The sequence below is a fragment of the Athene cunicularia genome (genome assembly GCF_003259725.1).
Source record: "Athene cunicularia isolate RWA chromosome 5 unlocalized genomic scaffold, athCun1 chr5_part1, whole genome shotgun sequence".
NCBI classification, from domain to species: Eukaryota; Metazoa; Chordata; class Aves; order Strigiformes; family Strigidae; genus Athene; species Athene cunicularia.
In genome coordinates, this window is record NW_020799101.1 from 17,603,983 (window position 1) to 17,626,856 (window position 22,874).

General features: G+C 45.0%; 1 protein-coding gene across 1 annotated transcript in view; it reads right to left on the reverse strand.

Annotated features, from left to right (window-relative positions):
* The window catches only part of LOC113480450 (ras and Rab interactor 3-like), a 169,554-nt gene that overhangs the window by 39,855 nt on the left and 106,825 nt on the right, over positions 1–22,874 (reverse strand). Inside the window, exons 18-19 of the mRNA XM_026849256.1 lie at positions 9,916–10,102; positions 6,210–6,324 (exon numbers count right to left, since the gene is read on the reverse strand). Coding sequence (XP_026705057.1) covers positions 6,210–6,324; positions 9,916–10,102 — 302 coding nt within the window. The remainder of the gene's footprint in view (positions 1–6,209; positions 6,325–9,915; positions 10,103–22,874) is intronic.

Sequence of the window (22,874 nt, forward strand, 5' to 3'; positions counted from 1 at the left end):
CTAATAATATGTTCTTTATTCTGTGCAATTGCAGATACTCCTCCTGTTAAGCATCATTTTATATATTTGGAAATGAATCATATTGTCTTTTTTTGGTACAGAAGAGTTTGGAAAACAATTATTACACATTCTGCACCAAAGCATATGTAGAAGACTCCTGAGAAGTATATGGTCAACTCACACATTTCACGTAATCAGATTATTTTCAACTATAATTCACAAGATTTCCCAGAAAAAAAGGAAGCATTACACTCAGTATATGGTGCATTCTTCTATTAAAGGACTTACCCTTGTGGCATAACTCTTTGTGAAAGTAAAAGCTATTGTCACTACCCGCACCAAGCGATCTATCACACTCAGAAGCTCCGTTCAAGTTCTCAGTATATGTTACTTCAAACATGCACATTTACTTTAAACATCTGATTCTTCTCTATTTAGTAGTGCTGCAACGTCACTGATGTCAGTGGAATGATTTCTGACTGTATACACATAAAGGGGAAGAAGAATCAGGACCTGAGGTTACAACTCGTTTGCTGAGAACCAAGACTAGGAGTCAGCTGAGGAAATGGTGCTCAATTCTTGAGGTATGTGAGGCCAGGGCTTCGTTTTGGGATGAAGCAGAAGTAAAGGACAATTCTCAGACCTGAAAGTGCACAGTCATTAAGATTTTAGCAGAGCTTGAGAGGTATTTCCCAACATCTTTACTGGATGCAGAGGGAAACATGGTAACTAAGGATGAGTAAAAGGATGAGGTACTCAATGCCTACTTTGCTTCAGTCATTAGCAGTGGACCTGGCTGTTCCCTGGAAACCCAGCCTCATGAGCTGGGAGATGGGGAGGGGAAGCAGACTGAGGTCAGCACAGTTGAAGAGGAGGTGGTCAGAGACCTGCTGCACCGCTTGGATGCACACAAGTCTGTGGGACCAGACAGGTTACACCCAGGGGTGCTGAGGGAGTTGGCAGATGTGCTCGCCAAGCCGCTGTCCATGATTTACCTGAAATCATGGCTGACTGGGGAGGTCCCATTGGACTGGAGGGTGGCAAATGTGACACCCACCTACAAGAAAGGCAGAAAATACTATCCAGGAAACTATAGACCTATCAGTCTGACCTTGGTGCCAGGGAAGGTCATGGAGCAGGTCATCTCGGGTGCCTTTACAAGTCATATAACGGACAACCAGGGGATCAGGCCTAGTCAGCATGGGGTTATGAAAGGCAGGTCCTGCCTGACAAACCTGATCTCCTTCTACAACAGGGCGACCTGCTTACTGGATGAGGGAAAGGCTGTGGATGTTGTTTACCTTGACTTTAGCAAGGCCTTTGACACCATTTCCCACAGCATTCTCCTGGCAAAACCGACTGCTTGCGGCTTGGATGAGCACACGTTTCGCTGGGTAAAAGACTGGCTGGATGACTGGGCCCAGAGAGTTGTGGTAAACAGAATTAAATCTGGTTGGTGGCTGGTCATGAGTGGTGTCCCCCAGGGCTTGGTTTTGGGGCCACTCCTGTTTAACATCTTCATTGATGATCTGGACGAGGGGATCGAGTGCACCCTCAGTCAGTTTGCAGATGACACCAGTTGGGTGGGAGTGTTGATCTGCTCGAGGGTAGGGAGGCTCTGCAGAGAGACCTGGACAGGCTGGAGCCGTGGGCTGAGCCCAACTGGGGGAGTTTCCATAAGGCCAAATGCCGGGGGCTGCCCTTGGGCCCCAGCAGCGCTACAGGCTTGGGGAGGAGTGGCTGGAGAGCTGCCAGTCAGAGAGGAACCTGGGGGTGTGATTGACAGCCGGCTGAACAGGAGCCAGCAGTGTGCCCAGGGGGCCAAGAAGGCCAATGGCATCCTGGCTTGTGTCAGCAATAGCGTGGCCAGCAGGGACAGGGAAGGGATCTGACCCCTGGACTCGGCACTGGTGAGGCCGCACCTCGATTCCTGTGTTCAGATTTGGGCCCCTCACTACAAAAAGGACATTGAATGACTCGAGCGTGTCCAGAGAAGGACAACGGAGCTGGTGCAGGGTCTGGAGCACGGGTCTGATGGGCAGCGGCTGAGGGAACTGGGGGTGTTTAGTCTGGAGAAGAGGAGGCTGAGGGGAGACCTCATCGCCCTCTACAGCTCCCTGAGAGGAGGGTGCAGAGAGCTGGGGATGAGCCTCTTTAACCAAGCAGTAAGTGATAGGATAAGAGATAATGGCCTGAAATTGCACCAGGGAAGGTTTAGACTAGATATTAGGAAGCATTTCTTTACAGAACAGGAATAGGCTGCCCAGGGCAGTGGTGGAGTCCCCATCCCTGGAGGTGTTTAAGAGTAGAGTTGACATAGTGCTCAGGTATATGGTGTAGTTGGGAACTGTCAATGTTAGGTCAATGGTTGGACTGGATGATCTTCAACGTCTTTTCCAACCAAGATGATTCTGTGATTCTGTAAACACTGCATCTCTAAATGGAAGAAATCTTATAACAAGCCTTCTTTCTGGGAAGTTTGCACTCTTCTGAGTAAGAAATAAGGGATCCCTCAGGCTGAGAAGCAAAAAGACAGAGATCCAAGGCTTTGAAAATTGTGGGGTTTCACATATTTCTGATGAACCACGGAGTATCTGCTGTTGGGTCTCTGCCATACCTGCTGTTGGGTCTCTACCATAGCTGCTGCTGGAACCAGGCTTTGGCTTTCCTGTCTCTGAAGGGATTATAAACAAAGATTAAGAAACAAAAGAAAATTTTAAAAAATGCAATCTCTTTATTCTTCTCTTTTTTGTTTCTAAGGGCTACTTCACAGAACAGTTGAAAATTCCTCACAAAAAAATGGAAAGAGGTTTCATTTCTTGGCTCTCTTACCTAGTGGGTTTTTTGGGGATTTCAATTTAAAAAAAAAAAAAAAAATCACAATTAAATCTGGTCTTACTGTCAGAAATCTATACTTCCCTAAATATATCATTAAACGTCAACAAAGCAGATGTGATATGGGGAAAAGAAAGAGAAAAACAACCATCTACCATTATTTGGCAGTGCAATGCTAGGAAGCTTCCGGTTTTTTGTACTTCATTGAATGACTGTCTATATATGGATCTCAGGGGCTGGGCAGCAACCTCATCATGATGATACCGGGGAAAACCTCTTCAGATACTATCTGAAAAAGTAGGACAGGATAAGAACAGCTTTGTACAAAGATCTGAGCAGTAAAATGTGCTGTTTAAAGCTGCATGTGGTAAAATTAAGAGATGGACATCCCTGTAGATATGGCACAGAACCATCATGTCACCTCTAAGGATAGTGCACCCTTTTCTGTGTCACTTGTGAAGCTGAGATTGCACTGAGTCCTTATGTGAAGGACAAGAAGCAGCTGGCAAGGTGCTCCAAAATAGTAAGCTGGGTTGGGCTGCAACTTGAATTTTAACTGGAAGGGAGGATCTTCGTAAAATCTGAACTATATATGTCAAGGCAAATTCAGCTTTCAGTTTACATCTGAATGGATCAAGTCTGTAGAGTGTAACAACAAACTGAACCATGGTAATAGGGAGAAAAGCTTGCTCCCACTTGTTCCCAGGACTTCCTCCCACTGAGAGGAGTCATCTCTCAGAAAAGGACAAACAGAACTCCATGGGGCACATTACACAGATCATTGCTTATGTGTCAACTCAGAAAGGAAACACTAGAAGCAGGCCAGCAAAACCAAAGCTGCTTGTGCCCCGTACATCTGGGAAGGGGGATTCTCAAATGGCAGGGCAATCACAGCCGCTCCCTTTGAAGGGCACTGAAAGGGCACCAGCTCTTCTCCACTTCATGCATACTCAAAGAGCAGGTAGCCGTCAGGAGGATTCACCTCCATGTTTGTGATGTTCAATGGCAAGTTGAAGCCTCCTTTTCACAAGCACAGAAGAAATAAAGAGACGTCCTGAAGTCTTGAGACTAGATGCCTGAAGAAACACCCCCAGTCTACAGTGGTCCTCAGGCTATGCAGCTGGGTGCATTACACACCCTCAGGAAGTCTAACAGCGAACTTTCAACAGACTTGCATTCCACAACAAGGTAACTGTCTGTGGGGTCCTCAGAGGTCTCCTTACCCTGACACTTACAGAATACCAGGAAAAAGTGAAAGACACATAATTAAGCTAAGGCAATCAAGATGTAACAGGGTACTTAGCAAGGAAACTCAGATACTGGTTTCAATTTTTTTAAAACATTCAGACAATATATAATTTTATTTCCTAAAAAATTTAGAAAGCAGTTGAAGTAACTCAGAGACAATAAATCAAAGCTAATGTATTAGATTACTCTGAGACACAGAAGATTTACTATCTCCCCTTGTGCCAGGTACAAGGGGATATTTTAGCTTTACTAACAGAAATTAATTCGATTTCTTCTAAATTCAAAATCCAGGCTACTTACCCTGAATGAGAAAGGAAAAAATGCATGTTCGTTTCTGTGCCCAGTGTGTTCCTGTGAAATTGGTGGAGGTATGGAGAACTGAGAGGCTTCCTACAGCTCAACACTGACAGAACTCAAGCTAAAAATAATGTGAATATCCACCATAGGAATGCATCAGCCTCATGGCTGCTGGGATCACTGCGCATGTGATGGCAGTTCTTCTGCTTTCTGAATGAGAGATAATTTTTAATTACCCTCCTCCATTTACTTTGCAACTTGTATGAAAGTGGTAGAAACTGATTTAATTCTTGTTCCTGCCAGAACGCTCTGTCTCTGAACATATCCTGTGCATTAAGTTAGTGATAAATTAGAAATAGCAAGCAAGTTTGAAAAAAAAGACAGAAAAGTCTTTCTAGCTAGGCTAGCTCACAGTGAATTTTTTGCACTACATTTTACTTTGTTTGTCCTCAAAGAAGTCAGATTTTATGGCACAGAAGTCAAGAAGTAACATTTCTATAAATTACATTTTTAGGATGGTAGGATTTTTTAAAATTTTTATCCAAAGGAAAACTTGAAACCAATTCCTCACTATGCAGAAACTAAGCCCTAGGACAACTTCAAATAACTAAATAAAAATGTTTCCCCACCCTACAGATAACCCTTGCCCTTGTATTCTTAATCTGGACACCTGAAGTTGTGGCAAAAGGTTTGCTATTCCTGCCCTCGCGCAGGAGCCCTGAGCATGTGTAGCATCTCTGCAGTTGCGTTGCTCCAAGGTGCACGCAGTCAAGAGAGAAAACTCTTGGGGTGTAAGCAGCAGCCAGGCAGGTGGCTGTGCTCTGTGCAGGAGCAGCACTGCGACAGCCTGTGGTCTGTGCTTGAGATTAGAACAGAATAAGAGGTTCACTTGTCTCTCTGGCTTTAAAGTCTGTTTACAATGCAGAGGTATGCAAAGAAACATATGAGAAGGAAAAAATTGACTTGAGCAACAGTCAAGGGGGAAGAAATAAGCCACAACATTGATTAGTGGAAACACAAGTGTTTTAGCAGGGAGTAAAACATATACCTCGGGGAGCTGGCTTTGGGGCAGAGCTCAGTGACAGAGGATTTGGATGTGTTCATAGTAATAGTGTGAAGTTGTTCTGATGAAGTCTTTCAAGCGCATGTTTCTATGACTATCCTAAAATTCCCTTGTTTACAAATATTTCCTGGAAAGTGAAAATCATATGCCTGACACATCCATTTACACTGAGGGCTGCATCAGACATGCTGGGTTCATTTTTGCTTGCTCACGGCAGGCTTGGTTGTCTGATCAGGAACAGCACCAATACCACCAGCCCTGAGACCCAGCTGCCTCCCAGAAACAGTGAGGCATTGAAAACAGTCAAACAGTTTAGGAGCAACCAGTTGTTCAGTATGACTGTATGAGGTCCATGAAAAGGGAATGTAGCAGATATCAGATGCCTGCTGGGCCCCAAATTCTGTGACAAAAATAAGAGACAGAGTCAGTGAGTTAACAAGGCTTTGCCAGTGCCTGTGCTTTCCTCAGGGCTTACACCTGCTGAAAGGCAGCTCCTCTAGCTTCATCAAAGCACAGGCCTGCTTGTCTGGGGGTGCTTTATTTTTCTGTTGTGAGTCTGTAAATGATAACACTAGGTGCAGAACCACAGGGGAGCTGAGGTAAAGCAACTGCAGGAAATATTAACTGAACTACGGTGTAAAAGCAAGATCTGCTGCCAGTCACAAGAGGAACCTGCTCATCACAAGTGAGACTACATAAATACTGATGATCACAAGAGGATTCAGTACAATAATCAGAGCAAGACCAAAAACTGTAAAGAACTTACTTGATTTTTCTTCTTTAATGTTGTACTCTACCACACCAGGAGCCTCATTCTGCAGGGGCAGGCGGACTGCAAGGACCATGTTTTTCACATTACCCTCTTTCCTAACCAAGAATATCTGAAAAAGGAGAAAGGAATCAAAAGCTTAGTTACATTATGTGAGCTGCTGAACTTTATTTTAGATCATTAGCAATGAAGATTTTTATCAGTACAATCCACCTTTAAATGATCTTATTTTAGCTTCGTTCCACTTGGTTGAACTTTACACAACAAAAAAAATGAACAAAAGGACATTTCGTTTGGGTGAAATCCAGATCTGTGAAGGAACCAGCAAAATTTCTGCGTACCACTGATGTCCCACTTAAGCCTAAGACAAACTATTTCACTAAATGAAGAGTATAAAGCTGCACTCACACTTTGTCAAGTGATGCTCCTCACCTAAGTGCCCTAATTCATGAACAACACATCCTAGAATGTCCCAGTCCAAGTCTAAAGCAAGTGAGTCATTTGTATGCTGAGAGTGAAAGGATTCAAGTGCCCATGAGTGGAACATAAGGCCAAAGGCTCTGGTAGCCACAATGTCTCACGGCAGAGATTTTTCAGGGGACCAGAAGATCATTCAGGCTGGCAGGGACCCCAGGAGGGTTCTCATCCAAACTCCTGGGTGAAACCATGAGGCCAGACAGGTTGGAGGCTGCAAACCTCTTCCAGACAACCTATCCCACCACTTACTGTCCTCAGAGGGAGAAAGCTATTCCCTGTACCCAGTCTGAACCCCTCTGGTTTCAGTGCACCATCTGTCACCTCTTGTTCTCCCACCATGCAGTGCTGAGCAGAGCCTGGCTCCATCTTCTCCATGAGTTCCCAGTAGGTACCAGTTCCCCCTAAAGCTGTCTTTTCTCCTTTTTGAACAAAGCCTGGTCCTACAGCCTCTCCTCAATGGGTTTTTGCCCAGATCACTGCCCACCAGCCCCACCAGAGCCTTTCCCACAGAGCTGCCCAGCCAGGCAGTGCCAGCCTGGATCGCTGCTTGGGGGTCTGCTTTCCTGGAGGCAGCACTTTGCCTTTGTCCTTGTTGAATTTCAGTAGGTTCCTGCCAGCCCTGTCCCCCCAGCTTGTCTAAGATCCCTCTGGATGGCACCACTGGCTTCAAGTATATTGACTGGTCCCAAAATCACAGAGCAAATGTGTTTGGAAGGAACTCTGGAGATCATCTAGTCCAACCCCCATGCTCAAAGACAGTCACTCTGGATTGTGTCTTGTCAGGTTCTTATTATTTCCAAGAATGGAGGCTCTACAGCCTCTTGGGCAACCTGTTCCAACGTTCAATCATCCTGACAATAAATAAAGCTTTTCTTAATGTTTAAATAGAATTTCCTGTGTTTCAATTTATGCCCATTGCACCTCATTCTTTCACTGGATACCACTGAGAATCATCTGGCTCAATCTTCTGTACTCCCTCCCATCAGGTATTCATACACATTCATGAGGCCCCTGAGTCTTTAACTGGAACCAATAGAACAACTGTAGCCATTGGTTCCCACCAATGGGACCAGTGAATTTTTAAAAAAATAAAGAAAAATAAGAAAGAGGAAAGGGGAAAGAAGAAATAGGAAAAAAAAAAAAGAAAATAGAAAGAAAAAAGAAACAAAGAAGACTGAATTCAAAGGAAAAAATAAAGAAAAAAGAAAAAAAACTATCTCATTCGTTGTATTGAGTGAGCTCCTAAGAGTGTTTCTAATTAAAGTTCATTGTCAAGGATATTTTTAGCTTGTTCCTTGAAATTGCAGATACAAAGACAAGGTAAACTTCACCTTTATCTGTTCTTTGATAGCAGGTTTTGGCAGGAGAGACTCAAGATATTTTTGTAAAAACTGAATTTAAAAATCAGGCTAATTCTGGAGTCTGGATATTAATATTAGAAAGAAGAAGGGTGAGTTGATAAAATGATTAATCAACTCTAGTGCAGTGGAAATCTTATCAAGAAAACATTAATTTATTGTACGGAGGAATTAAAAAAAGCTTGCTTAGAAGTCAGGACCTTTCTTTGGGTGAGTCCCAGTCATAAGGGCATCCCCTGTCACTTTGACACACCCATGCTAAACATGCAGCTTTGGGGCAGCTTCACAACCTCACACAGTGCCATTGTCTTGGCCTCTGCCATTTGTAAAAAATTGAGACCCACAGGCTCAGGTTCACCAGCAGAGAAAATGCAAATAAACACACGGCAAAGAGGTGTGTGCCTGAAACAGGCCTATTTCTAATGCAGGGTAGCCCCCACCTTCTACATCACAGAAAGCACCTGTAGGTAGGAAAAAGCCATAGAGACTCTCTCTTCCCCAGGTCCCACCACCCATGTGTCAGCATGGTCCCTCTAACCCACCCTGAGAGACTACTGAGACCTTGGATCTCAGATGGCACTAACTCACATTGCATCGGTCAAGTACTTCATCTGAAATTAGGTGTAAACAATGTGAGTGAAACCTGGAAATGAATCACTTCCGTTTTCCTGATTGGCACAACTCGTTGCCATGGCTCCAAAGGCTAAAACTGTACTATGGCTGTTCAGATGAGACGGAGGTGGGTTTTCCGAGCTGTACCTAACCCTACTGCCTGGGTCAGGACCAGCACACAAACCAGTCTCTTCTATTTTCACCAGTGATGGGAAATGTGTGATGTTGATTTGGCTTCAGGTTGGCTGAAGAGTGGCAAGAAAGCCTACCCTTGCTGAGGGATGCCTCCGATGCCTCAGCTCTCCCCTTACCTGCTTTGAGCTGCAGCTGAAGATCATGCCCAAGGATGGTGTAAATAGGAGGAACAGAGGCAAGATTAATCCCCAAAGCTGCTCAGAGGTGGGGAAATGCCCTGCCTGCAGTGAGTGGCCAATGACCGAGGAGGCTTGGGACTATGCACAGCTTTATCAGAGACAGTCACTCAGGTCTCCCTTTACAGTCAGTGTAGAAAAACAAAGAGAATAATTTGCCCAATTAATTTGTCTGCTTCAGGGTGAGGTGTGCTGCACAGTCCAGGTTGGTCAGGTGAGTCCCACCGAAGATTGTCATTTGGCTGTGCCAGCTTTTAGCCCTGGGACAGGCTGACTCAGGCAAGGGATAGGTCCAAACCTCCTCAGAGCAGGAGAGAGTGAATTCCCCTTTTGCTCTGACATCAGCTCAGGTCATTTGCACTGGCCCTCTCCAGACCCAACCAGGACAAATACTCCCTGCCATGCCTCACCTCTGAGGCCCCAGGAATGGGTAGTTCCCTTTCCTATAGAGCTGTTTTTCTTAAGCAAGCTCTGAGCTTTGCATGAGTCTAATGTAGTTTATGGGGACCAGATACCAATGATTGCACTGAAAACAGCTCCCAGCAGCTCCCAGAATTTAAGGGCCTTTTCTTCAGGGATTTTTTTTTTTTGTCCTCCAAATTAGGATAGTCAACATACCTATGGGTGTGGTGGTGAATGGGAAGGCATATCCATGAATCTACATGCGAAGTAAATAAAACCAGAGACAAGATTTCTTGCTTCTCCAGAGACATGGTATTTGTCTTGTGTCATTGTGAGTGTCTAAAGCATCAAAAGGTAATGGAAACCAAGAGCATAGTCTGCAAATTATTTTTGCTTCCACATGAAAAAAAGTACTGCTCTCCTAACCAACTCCACTAAGGACAGGAAATGTGGTTGTCTGAATCAAAATCATGTTGGACTTACCCCTGCTGTTTCTTTGCCAAGTATTGCCCCAGCTCTTTCCTGGTTCATGTTCAGCTGAAGCCAGACGGGACAGGTCTTGATGAGTTTATCAAGGATGCTGATCCCTGGAAGTGGGAGGCAGTTTTGCAGGGCAGTGGCCTGACAGAGATGTGTCTTTTTTCCCTCTTCATTGGTATCTGTGATTGGGCTGAAACACAGCAAGGGAGTCCCTTGTAAATAAAACTGCAAATAGAAAACTTGGTGGGAATAAGGACTGTAAACACAAACACACAGAGGCACTTAGACACCAGGAGAGCTCCTCGAGGGGCATCAGACCACAGATGCCTTGGTATGACTGAGCCAGACTCTGTGTACAAGCCTCGACAGACAGATAGGCCCTGTCCTCAGGAGTACGGCCTCGTGCTAATGATGCACACCTGGGTTTCAGACCACAGACTTTCAGGGTGCTTTGTGCTGAGCTCTTGTGGTCTCAGCTCATCTATCTGTGTAGCCTAAGCACAGCTACCCACAGGCAGGCTATGCACAGAGGCAGCCAGCACTGCAGAGGGTAGAGTACGCCTGTCCCCTGGACACAGCTGAAGGGTCAGAGCAATGTTTCATGACTCCCAAGGGAGTGATGTGGCAGAGGAAAGGGGCTGCAGACCTCGCCAGCAGCCGGGGATGTGCACATCGAGCCACAGTGTGTGTCCAAGGTGTGCAGGGGCCTGGCAGCCTGCAGCTCACCTCGTGGCCACGCCACTGTCAGCACTGTCAGCAGGCAGGAGCTGTGATGAGCACCGGTGCGTGGTGCCTTGCCCAGCTCTTGAAGCCTCTCCGAGGAAGCTTGCCAGCAGTAGCCAGAGACACTGTCAGCGGTTCTCATGTTTTGGGAATCACCTTCTGCGCCCAGCTTAGGTAGTCTGCCAAAAGGCAACTAAGACATACCACTATTTAAAAGTAACACCAGGTGCTCCCTGCCTCCACTGATAAGTCTGTGCTGGTGCTGGTGCTTGCAGAGGTGGATGCTCCCCAGCCCTGCATGCAGGGAGCCACTAGTGGCTGCTCGTGGGGAGGGGGAAATCCTCCACCTCCATTGTCACTCACAGAGTACATGAGGAGGAGGAGGAGGATGTGTTGGGATGCATTCAGCAGCAAGTTATCCACTACAGAAGAGGTATCTTTGCTGATTTCAAAGGCTGATCTGCAACAGGAGGATAATTCAGGCTGCAGCCCTGCAAACAGCTCTGGGTTGCTCAGCGTGACAGACACATCAAGTCCTGCAGGGCAAGACTCAGAGGACACAGACATAGCAAACCCTTTCCCTGGGTTCACAGGAAATGTGTGGAGAAACACCAGAGGAACCTTCAGCAGGAAGGAAATGAAGACTTGATTTCCCTCTTTTTTTCCTGCCACATTTGTCATTTTGACCAGTTCTAAAGATGTAATTGGACGCTCCAAAAAGATGCTGAATGACAAGAGAGGAGCCATACTGTGGCATCACATGTTAGCAATGCCCAGTCACACCTTATGTCTCAGAGCTCCTTCTCAGCTGTATAAGATGTAAGAATACTGAAATTATACTGTTGAGAATCTTAAAGATCTGGGACACGCTCTCCTTTAGATTGCTGTTCTGATCAGAGACACAAAGAAATAATTCTATTTATTTTTAGTCCCTGCAATCTAATGGCAGACCGGTACTAAATGCTAGTTTCTAGCTATGGTGCTGATTCAACAAAGCATTTGTATATGTGCTTAGCACTACAGTGGAAATACTTGTGCTGAAAGGTCTGGTCATAAGAGCTCTACTGTATAAGGCTATAGATTCATGGTTACAGGTTTGTCATTCAATTAATTGATTTAAAAGTAAAGAAAATGTGGGAGAACATACAGAAAAGATGTTTTTCTGCACTGGTTTTGCTGCTTAGATGTCAGAGCTGAAAAGAGGACGCCTCTCACTTTTGATTCGGTCTTATTTCAAGTCTTTTTCTTTTTCCTTTTATTTTTAAAGATACAGATCTTGAAGTAGTACATCTCAAATAAGGTTAGACTTAAACTACTAAAAGAGACTCCCTTCGAAGGCTTAACCTAATATAGCATACTTATCCCAAAAGTTAGTTTTTACAAAAATAGTCTTTCAAATCTCAAAATGAAGAGTGAGATTTTATTTTTAGTAGTTTTCTTTCTTTTGCAACCCTATACAGACAGCTTCCTTAGAAAATATATATTCCACTGCAATCCCAGTTGCTGATTCAGAGTATTAGTCCACAGAACCTTGATTTTAATCAATCCATTTTTGATATCATAGCCAAGGCAGTAATAATAAGAGAACTATGCTTAAAAAAGCAAATAGAAATAAGTGAAACTCTCTTCACTTGTGATAAAAGCCCAGTTTGTCACACAGGTGAGGAAATTTCTTTCAGATACAACAGCATATGATTTTAATCAGTAGCATCTGAACATATGGAGTAAAACAGTGGAGGACAGCTTTTGGAAGCTGACCTGATTCATCTCGGTTTCTTTCTTTACAGTAGAAACCAAAAGAAGTGCCTAGTAACCATGTGAAAAGAAGACGTGAGTTAGATGGCAACATGCATACTCAGTAATGGGAAAGAAGTAATGAGCTGAAGGAAAAGAAAGATGAGTTATAATGAAATGTTCCATAACACTGTTAGCAAAATCTGCTCCCCAAATTAGGCACACAACCATGAATCTGATCCTGCCAATGATGTGTGAAACCTAGATCGAAAGGAGGCCAATGCTGATAATGTCTTGCTGCAGTACCAGAAGGTGACATGCATTACAATAGAACCAGTGATGCTGAGCTTCGATACCCTTTAATTACATGAAAAGAAAAGTGTCAGCAAAGCACTGATGCTCAAGAATCCCATTGCCTGGACAGAAATGAGGATATCAACAAAGACAAGGAGATAATACAAAGCAGCTTGCACCAGGTATGTAGTGACACTGGTGCGGTGTTCCCCATGGGGGAATGCAGGTTTCATGCAGGCAGAGGCCCCCAGCCCTCTGCTCCCTCCAACAGGCATGTCGTCTAGATGGAGGCCTGCTCACAGCAGCAACACGGGTTTGGCAGCAAGAACAGACTGGTGAAGAAAAATAACAGAACTGACCTTCCAATGCATGTGGCTGCATGTAGGGCCCATTGCCTTAAGTTTTGAAGAATGGATGAAAAATAGAAAATCATTCCAAACTTAGACAAACAAGATCAGAAATTAAGAGCCTGAAAATATTTGTCTTAATGGAAACATCTCACAATTTGGGTGTGTGGGGTCTTTCAGTGCAGATAATTAAGGACAGTGGATGAGGCTTTTTGGCAGAACAGGATCCCAGTCTTTTGGGGGTCCTCTCGGAGGGGAGCCCTCATGTGGGGTATCCTCCCCTTAAAAGCCAGCCCAGCCCAGCCGGAACTAAGCAGGCTATTGTACCTGTACAGAGAGAGGAAAGGACAGCTCTGTAAAGGGGGAAGCTTTGATAAAAGGAAGGGCAAGAAGAGTCATTAATGGGATCATACTAAAACAGAGGAATGTTAGGCTAGACACTTCCTGGCAGTGAGTTATAACATGATGGATAAGTTCCCAAGAGAAGGGGAAGAGGATTGCATGGGCCAAAACTCTTAAAACACCATGTTTAAAGAAGCAGCAAACACTTTATTGAGTCAAATCCTGTGCTGGCTAAGAAATGGAAGTAAATGACCTAAGAGACATTTTTCAGCTGTAATACTGTGACCCATAACATACCAGCTGATGCCATTATGGCACTGATGCTTGACTTCTTTCCTGGGCACAGCTGTCACAAAGGTCCAGATGCTGAGCTGTGAGAGTGCTTAATCCAGCAATTTAATCTGGCTTCATGGTAGCTCTGTAGCTGTACAGAGAGGCAGGAGTCCAGGCAGATCCTGGGTTCTTGCTGTGCTGCCAGTTGAAGGTATTTATGGGGTCGCTGCAGAGAGCAGCTGGCCTTTGCTATTTTGCTCAGAATTCATGCATCGGATGATTTCTAAGATCACAGTGTTCAGAAATAACATGCAACTCTCTCCCTCTCTCCTTCTTCCACAGTGCTGCAAAACCCTTTGTTACAGGCAGGTGCTCATTTTTGTTAGGTGTGATGAAAAGCTGGCCCTAGAGCTGCCTGCTCTTTTTTTTTTTTTTTTTTTTTTTTGTTTAATTGAGTTCTTACTGCAAAGTACTTTTAAATCCTGTGGCCGTTCTGCTAAATTGAACTCAGCTGGGATGCAGGGCGCTATGTGTTGCATACTGATTGGCAACACAGGTTAATTAATTGCACAGTGATTACATTCACACACCTGCCCCACTTTGGCAGAAGGTATGAGGCTGCTTGTTGGAAGTAATAATAGTGACAATGATAATTTGAATTATTGCTCAGTGTCTGTACACTGAAATAATGATACCAGCATGATTCATTGTTCTAGAGACAAAGCACCACACTTGGCAGCTGAGTATTCCCAGAAATCATCAGAACTGCAAGGAAATATAATCCACTGAATTTCATGCAGGTGCAGGCCTGGACATACCTTTGCAAGAGACTTTGAAACATTGCCACAAGCTTGCCGACACTAAAGGGCTTCCTGGCTATACTATATAGGCCTGGTCACTCTGAATTTCCCTGAGGCAGCTGAGACACAGAGAAATTGTGTGCAACAGGAGCAGGACTGTCAGATTAATTTTTCACTCCTGCACATTTGCAGCTTCTGCCTGTCCCCAGACCAGATTTGAGAAGATGCATCAGGTGTTATTAAATCTGAATTTTAAATTGGAAACCAAATGCTCTGTAGTGCACTGATTAAGGAAAGACTGAGGACCTTAGCTCTGTTTAAATAGACTGGGTGTAAGAATTGGGAGCTAGATTTTTATTAGTATGTTTTATTGCTTTTATTTTTCCCCCTGAATATTAGAAGACATCAAGAGAGCAAGAGCAAAGGTTTGCTGTGCTGTCCTCAAGCAAAGAGATACTCTGGTATATTTACATTTATAGCAGAGCAGACACCACAGGTCTTAAAATCTGTGTCAGCCGGCTCGCTGCTGAGGGAGAAAGTTGGAGAAGTGGCCATAAATTCCATGCACCAGGTGAAGAGCAACTTTTTGTGCCAAAGCCACTTCATACCTGAAGGGATACCATTCAGGACAAACCAGCTTGTGTCTGAAGCTCACATGTGGAAACCCTTTGTGCTGGGTTTGAGTGGTGGGGGTTTTGGTAGTGGGGGAGGGGGCTACAGCGGTGACAGAGAAGCTTCTTGAAGCCCCCCTGGCTCCACGTCTGACCCGCCTCTGGCCAAGACTGCACCAGTTTGTGTCCTCTGTGATATGTATTTAAGAAGGGAAAGCAGATAGGGGAATTGGGAATTGTGAGGATGTGTTATGAGAAGGACACCTATGTGCACACTGGGGTCAGTGGAAGGAAGGAAGGAGGAGGAGAGGGATGTGCCAGAGGTGTGCTGGGGAAGAAGGTAGAGATATCTAAGCTGGGCCTGGGAAGAAGGAGGGATGGGGGGAGGTGTTTTAAGATATGGTAATGCCTCTTATTGTCCCATTCTGTCTGTTAAGTGTTGGTTTTCACAGAATCATCTCAGTTGGAAAAGACCTTGAAGTTCACCTAGTCCAAGGATTAGTTTAGCACTGACAGTTCCCAACTACACCATATACCTGAGCACTATGTCAATGTGACTCTAAAACCCCTCCAGGGATGGGGACTCCACCACCAATCTGGGCAGCCCATCCCAATGCCCAACAACCCATTCTGTAAAGAAATACTTCCTAATATCTAGTCTAATTCTTCCCTGGTGCAGTTTAAGGCCATTACCTCTTGTCCTATTGCTTGTTATTTGGTTAAAGAGACTCATCCCCAGCTCTCTGCACCCTCCTTTCAGGGAGTTGTAGAGGGCGATGAGGTCTCCCCTCAGCCTCCTCTTCTCCAGACTAAACACCCCCAGTTCCCTCAGCCGCTCCTCGTACGACCTGTGCTCCAGACCCTGCACCAGCTCCGTTGCCCTTCTCTGGACACGCTCGAGTCATTCAATGTCCTTTTTGTAGTGAGGGGCCCAAAACTGAACACAGGAATCGAGGGGCGGCCTCACCAGTGCCGAGTACAGGGGTCAGATCCCTTCCCTGTCCCTGCTGGCCACGCTATTGCTGACACAAGCCAGGATGCCATTGGCCTTCTTGGCCCCCTGGGCACACTGCTGGCTCCTGTTCAGCCGGCTGTCAATCAACACCCCAGGTCCCTCTCTGACTGGCAGCTCTCCAGCCACTCCTCCCCAAGCCTGTAGCGCTGCTGGGGGTTGTTGTGGCCCAAGGGCAGCCCCCGGCATTTGCCCTTATGGAAACTCCTCCAGTTGCCTCAGCCCATGGCTCCAGCCTGTCCAGGTCTCTCTGCAGAGCCTCCCTACCCTCGAGCAGATCAACACTCCCACCCAACTGGGTGTCATCTGCAAACTGACTGAGGGTGCACTCGATCCCCTCGTCCAGATCATCAATGAAGATGTTAAACAGGAGTGGCCCCAAAACCAAGCCCCAGGGGACACCACTCATGACCAGCTGCCAACTGGATTTAACTCCATTCACCACAACTCTTTGGGCCTGGCCATCTAGCCAGTTTTTTACCCAGCGATGTGTGTGCCCATACAGGCCATGAGCAGTCAGTTTTGCCAGGAGAATGCTGCGGGAAATGGTGTCAAGTGTTTTGTTAGTGTTTGAATTTTTGTTTTGAATTTTGTTTTGTTAGTGTTTGAATAATGTTTTTCTTCTTCTAAAAAGTTTGACTTGAGAGACCCCTCCCTGTCCTCATCTTGATACCTGAGCCTTTTTGTTCCATTTTTTTCTCCTTCCCAGGGCTGAAGGGAAAGGAGTGAGTGAATGGCTGTATGGTGCTCCATTGCTCTCTGGGCATGGACAATGCTGGTAATATCTGTGGTTAGAAGAGAGAGTTGGGAGCACAGGCCTTCAAGGAGATGGGTCAGACAATGGTTCTGAGATTAAGAGACTGACAGAAAACTCACAGCCCTGTTTTACATCCCGTGTCACAATCAACCCTATTGGACTTGGCTGTGGGGGTCTGTGCCACTGGTGATAGAGGCAGATCTCTGTATCCTTTTTTTTTTTTTTTTCACAGCCACCTTTATGCTGAAAAGAGCGTGAAGTTCAGAACCCAGCACACTGGAAAAGGAATAACCAGTTACACGAGTAGCAGCAAAAGAAGAGTAACAAGGTTTCATCAGCTAGAGCCTTGCTATGTACATAGCTACCTGTGTTTTCCTTGGTTTAATATCACTTCTGATTAGATAGACTCATTAAAAATCCTTGTTCAGACACATGTGAATTCATGTGCTGTCACTGGGAGGGAAGTTACGCAGTGTCCCAGCTAGAGGATAGCAAGCTTCACTTTGCTTCCATCTTAGATGTGGTAATTTCTTGATGCTTTCTCATAAGCCAGCCCATCTTTGCTCACCCAATCAGTTCAGATCAAACTAACTCAAGATAAAGGAGAGGGATCTATTTACTTTCTGGATCTGGCTTGGGTCACCTTGCCTGATTCTTTTTACCTCCAGCATGTGGTGTAACTGAGGCACTGTACACAACAGTTAACTTTGTGCACCAAATGTTAACACTGCCTCATGGAAGATTCAGGCTTTAATAAATGCTTTTTCATAATACAGCCAAGAGATCTGACAAAAATCAAACCAACAAACAGGAAAAAATCACAATGAAAACCCCAACAAGCAGAAAGATAAGGAAGTTCTTGAGATCTTTAGAGATCACACTCACCTGATTGCCACCCCTTAGTCAGAAATAAAAACCAGGATTATTCTTGTCTGATAGGTGAAAATGAAAAGTTGTAGGGTGTTAAGCAAGCCATGGAAGCTTCCTGCACTGTAAAATTCTCAAATGTACAGAAAAACAGGATAATGGAAGTAGCAACACAGGCTCAGTGTGTCCCTTGAGGAAGGCTTGCCTGCTCAGTAGCTTCTCCTACCTTGCAGAATGCTCCTGTTATTGGTCCACCTTAGTGACAAATATATAGCTCAGGAAGTTGAGCTTCTCAAACTGTGGTCTGCGGGCAACCTGTGGTTGGCAGAGCACTTCCTCCTGCTCACTGCTCTCCTTGTTTCCACTCTATTTTTCTGTCGATCCTTTGTCCGTTTGGTGTTCTGCATGTCCAGGCCTTTCTGCTCAGCCTGGAAAACACATGCTTAATAGCCAAGGTAAAAGCTGTTCCAGCTGCCAAAAGGTAAGGCAAAGAAAGGGTGTCCTAAATACCCTGACACCTCATAGCTCAGTAAACCTCTTTGTTCCCCACCTACTCTACTTTCTGTTACAGGTACCCTTAATTTCAGCAGTGCAGTTTTGCACCCCTCAACTGAAGGCTCACTTCTGTGAACTTCTCTGTACCTGCCAGAGATTTTCAAACTGCCTGCCTCTGTGAAGGCTAGCAGGGGCTTGCACACACACACTGCAGGCATCCACCGCTCCCCAGCTGGACCCTGCCAGCATGCGTTCCATGTGTTCACATATGTTTGCCAAAGTGGAGCAAATCATCATCCTGCCTGGGACCTGCACTAACGGCCACAGAGGGATCAGGTGTGGGACAGCTCATCTGCCCTTAAAGTCACGCACCAGCTCACCAAGCCCTCACCTCCCTGGTACAGAAACCAACAGAGGAAAGCACGAAAGTGAGCAAGTGCTATTGTACTCCTTGGGAAGAAGGGTGCAATGGCCACTTGTGAGGGTGGAAGAATGTTAATTCATGGGTTGAAGTAATAACTGGCCACAGGCAGTTTTCTGCTCACAGATGACACTGGATTGCTGTCTTGCACAGTACAGACCTCACTTTGAAGGTCTGATAGCCCAGTATCACACTGAAATAACTGTGTGGACTTGTACTGCTGCCTGCAGAGCACAGTAAGGATAGCTGAGCTAGTTTAAGGATGTTAGCTGAGCCACAGGAGTAAGCTCTATGCAAAAACTTGGAGCTCACTGGCCGAATAACTTTAGCTTGTGCTAAGCTCTGGTAGCCTGGCTGCTGCTGTTACCAGACTTAAAACTAACAAATGTATTTTTCCTCATTACTGCCATCATGCAGTCAAGGGACATGACCTCAGCTTATCTAGATTTTGAACTGAGCAGAATCTTGCCCCTGTCCAAAAGTCAGGAGGAGTCAGGTCAGCTCAGAAGGAGACTTGTTGAATGGGAACTACTGTTGTTTGGAGGGACGTGTAACCACTGTCACTCATCAGAGCTCAAAGTTGGTGATTAAGACTAATGAGCATTCTCTAACAGCATAAGCAGTAGGGCCAACTCAGGTGTGGAGAAGGAGGGGGTGCTTGCAGTGCTTCCCGTAAACCACCCAACCGCAGCAGCTGCGTTACCTGCTTGGGTTTCTGCTCGAGCCAGTCATTCACCTCCCATTGCAGGGTGCACATCTCAGGTGTTAAGGGTCAGCTCTCAGCTCCTCTAAAAGAGCTGCTCTTCCTCCTAAATTAGTCAAACTTAGTTTTAAGTGCCTGCAGTGAAGCAGTGGCACTACCCCTGTCAAAGACTCTTGTTTGGCCCTGTCAACAATCTTTCAGTGCAGGAGTGCTCTCAAGGAGCAGAGAGGTGTAAATAAATGTTTATTAAGTTGCTAGCTTCACTATGTTCCCTGGGTTCATTAGGTCTGTCCCTCCATTTTACATACACAAAGGTATGTATATTATAAAGAATTGCATATGCGTTAAAAACCCTAATAAAATACAAGCTAATTCACATTACTGCTAGTACCCAGGTCAACTTACTAACAAGGGAAGAAACAAGCTAAAAAACAAACATCAAAAATTCCCTGAAGGAAGAGGCCTTCTTTCAAAGCCCTTTTTTTTTTTTTTTTTCAGTCTAGCTTTTTCTTGCATTCATTAATGCAGAAGGTATACACTGCCTGTGGCTCCACACTGGACTGGGGCTACTATATCCTACTGGTGTAACATGACTTGGCTTATGTTAACCTCACAAATTATACTGCTATCTTTATGTAACTTTGCACATGTATATTTTGCATTCAACAATTTGTATCAAAATATCTTATCAACTGTCTTTCTCTTTTTACTCAGTCAAATCATATTTTTGCAAGTCAAAACCACTTTGCAAGATTTATTAGCCTACTCCCTTACTAACAGCAGGCAGTTGCTGTGTTGAAGATAAGCCTTCTCCCCCGTATTCATAATCAGAGCTTTTCAGGTTATTTGTCCTTTGTCTATTTCAAGCCCAAATTATTTTCTTAGGAATTTCAGCATAACAGAAAAACTAAAGATTTTTCTTTGTGTGCAGGCAATGAAGGATAATTTATACTTCTGCAAGGCCTTTTCACTGCAAAGAAAAGAGTTTCTGAAATGTGGGTATAGCCAGGAGTCTTTTCTGGCAAGGTCAGAGGAGCCAAAGAAAGTGCATTTTCCTTAACAAAAAGCTGTGAAAGTGTTTGTTGGATAATTCTACTTTAACTTCTCTGGAAAGGCTTGTGAGGTGAAGACCTCACAAGAAAAGAAGCAAATGTTTGGAAGAAGAGAATCAACTTCCTAAGCTGTAAGAACGTAAGGAAGTCACAGCCCTTCCTCGCCCACTGGTGTCAGTGCACTGGAAGGGCCCTGCAGAGCCACCAGCTGGACAGAAGACAGATGGGTTTGTTCCGTGCCTTTGTAAAACACCTGAAGTGTTCGAAGGCCAGAGCACTCCGGTTTTGACTGCAGGGCCAGGGCTATTGACAGAGGTTTTGACCTTTCCCAGCTCATCTGGCCAGGAAGGAAGACAGGAATGAAAAGCCGGGGAATGCTTTTCTATATGGTACTCACTTAACAAAGAGGGGAAAGGGAAACGGAAAATAAAGGGGAGGAAGAAATTCCCAAATTCAAACTTCATTAAGAAATTATTGTAGTTTTGCTTAAATAAAGCCATTCCATTTCAAACCCTATATACTGAAAATTATTCGAAACTGCATGATTTATCAGAGCCAAAACCCTGGCCAAAATATTAAGAGGAACATCAGATGAGTTATAAAAAGCAATGGCTTTCCTCATCCTGTAGGTGAATTTAGTATAGACACACAGGAGACGCGGTGCTAACCACACAGACCTGCATGAAGCTGAGCAGTCTTCCCCTCTTCTAAGAAATACCTGCAAAAACTTATCTTAGTCTTGATTTGCAACTAGAAATGGCCATTTTGCCAAAAGAAATAAATCCATTGAACTTTCATTCTGACGTATCTCAAGAAGCAGAGCACAGACCTTCAGAGGTTCCCTCTCTCGTTAAGGCACCACGCAAAGGGTCTTCAAACCAGTCATTTAGTCACTGATCTGCAGACTTAGACATAAAATTTCATATTTTGGGTAAGATTTCCTTCCAATGCCAGTGTGAAAGCATTTTGATACATAGTGCTGTTAAAAAAATATCTAAATCTGTGAACCTACTCTTTGTCATCTTTAAGCCTTACTCCAACAAGTTCATACTCCTCTTATTTAATTTTGATTAGGTGTTGGGAAAATGTGTTTATTTCTTGCTTTATGATCTGACAGGATCACTGCCTGCATTCACACTGATCTGCCTTCCTGAGGGGAGAGGAAGAAAATGGCTTGTTGGGGTATTTCAGGGATATGGAAAGGTGGGGAAAGGACATGATCCCAAGGATGAGAGAGGTGTTTGAGTTTGCTGGGCTAAGTTGAGCGAACTGCCCTGTGGGTGGGCATGGCCCTTGTAATCATGTGCTGGCAGGACAGCCTGAGGCCAAAGAACTGGTTAGTGGAGCACTGTCAGAAACTGTTGAAACGTCCCTGCAGCGGCCGGGAGCGCAGCTTGTGACTACAAAGCCTGCCAAGCAGCAAGGCAAGTCTGTCAGCTCCTGCAGATCCAGCTAAACCTTTGCTGGAATCTCAGTCTTGCTCATTTAACAGTGTTTATGGTCACTTGGTCACCAGAGTTATGATCTAAATAAATCATGAGCCAAAGGCTGTGGGAACACAGCAGTTTAAGACAACCCATAACATGGCTGCCCTCAGAACAACATCATGTCCTCCTCAAAACAACAGTGCTGCACCCACCCCCACCTCCAAGCTGATCCTGGGGCAACCTGACTCAGTGGATGGGAGGGTGGAAGAAGGTTTGTGCTAGACATAGCTCTCTGGCCTGGTTCCCTGCTCAGCTGGTGAGGCATGAACAAATATTTGACTTGGATTCAGCACACTGGCACCAGTCACCCTGAATTACTACATCAAGCTGCTGCTTCTTCAGTAAGACCAGAGATCTTCGGGGGTGCACAGGCTCCTAAATGGGACACAAAAATTAAACATCTAAAGTTAGGCTGGGTGAATCCAGGTTAGACCTAGATAGCTAGGTCTAATAGCAAAGGGAGATGCTGGAAGGCCAGTCCAAGGGACTGACCCCTACCATCCATCCTTATCACAGGCTGCTCTTCACAGTGCCCCTCAGGCAATCTCTACCACAGCTTCCCAGCCCAGAGGACCCATCCCTGCTGGGAGGGTAACAGTCACTTGCCCTTTTGGCTGGAAAGGTTAACAGTGAGACCCAGTCTAAAACTAACTAACTTCTAATCTTCGGAAGAATTAAAATGGAAGTTCAGTACAGAATTGCACCAAAACGTCCTGTGTTACATATTTGTCCTCTGGACAGAAAGGAAAGTCATCCAAAGTCAAGCTCTTTCCTGTCTGCTGATTCATCAGGAGAAGCTCTGAGCTTTGCTTAGTTTCTGGTTTTGTGTGGGGTATCAGGAGTGGCAAATTCCTTGGAGAGAACTCAAGGGGAAAAAAAAAGGAGAGAAGAATTTTTGGCAGGCGAGATGAAAGGTTGGGCTAGGTCCCAGGCTGTCATTTAGCCAAATAACATGGGACAACCTTCTTTTGCCCAGAAGTTTGCTAGCAATTTGCAGAACAGTGTTGCAGGTAGCCAGCAGAGCTGTCAGTCTCCAGACTCTCC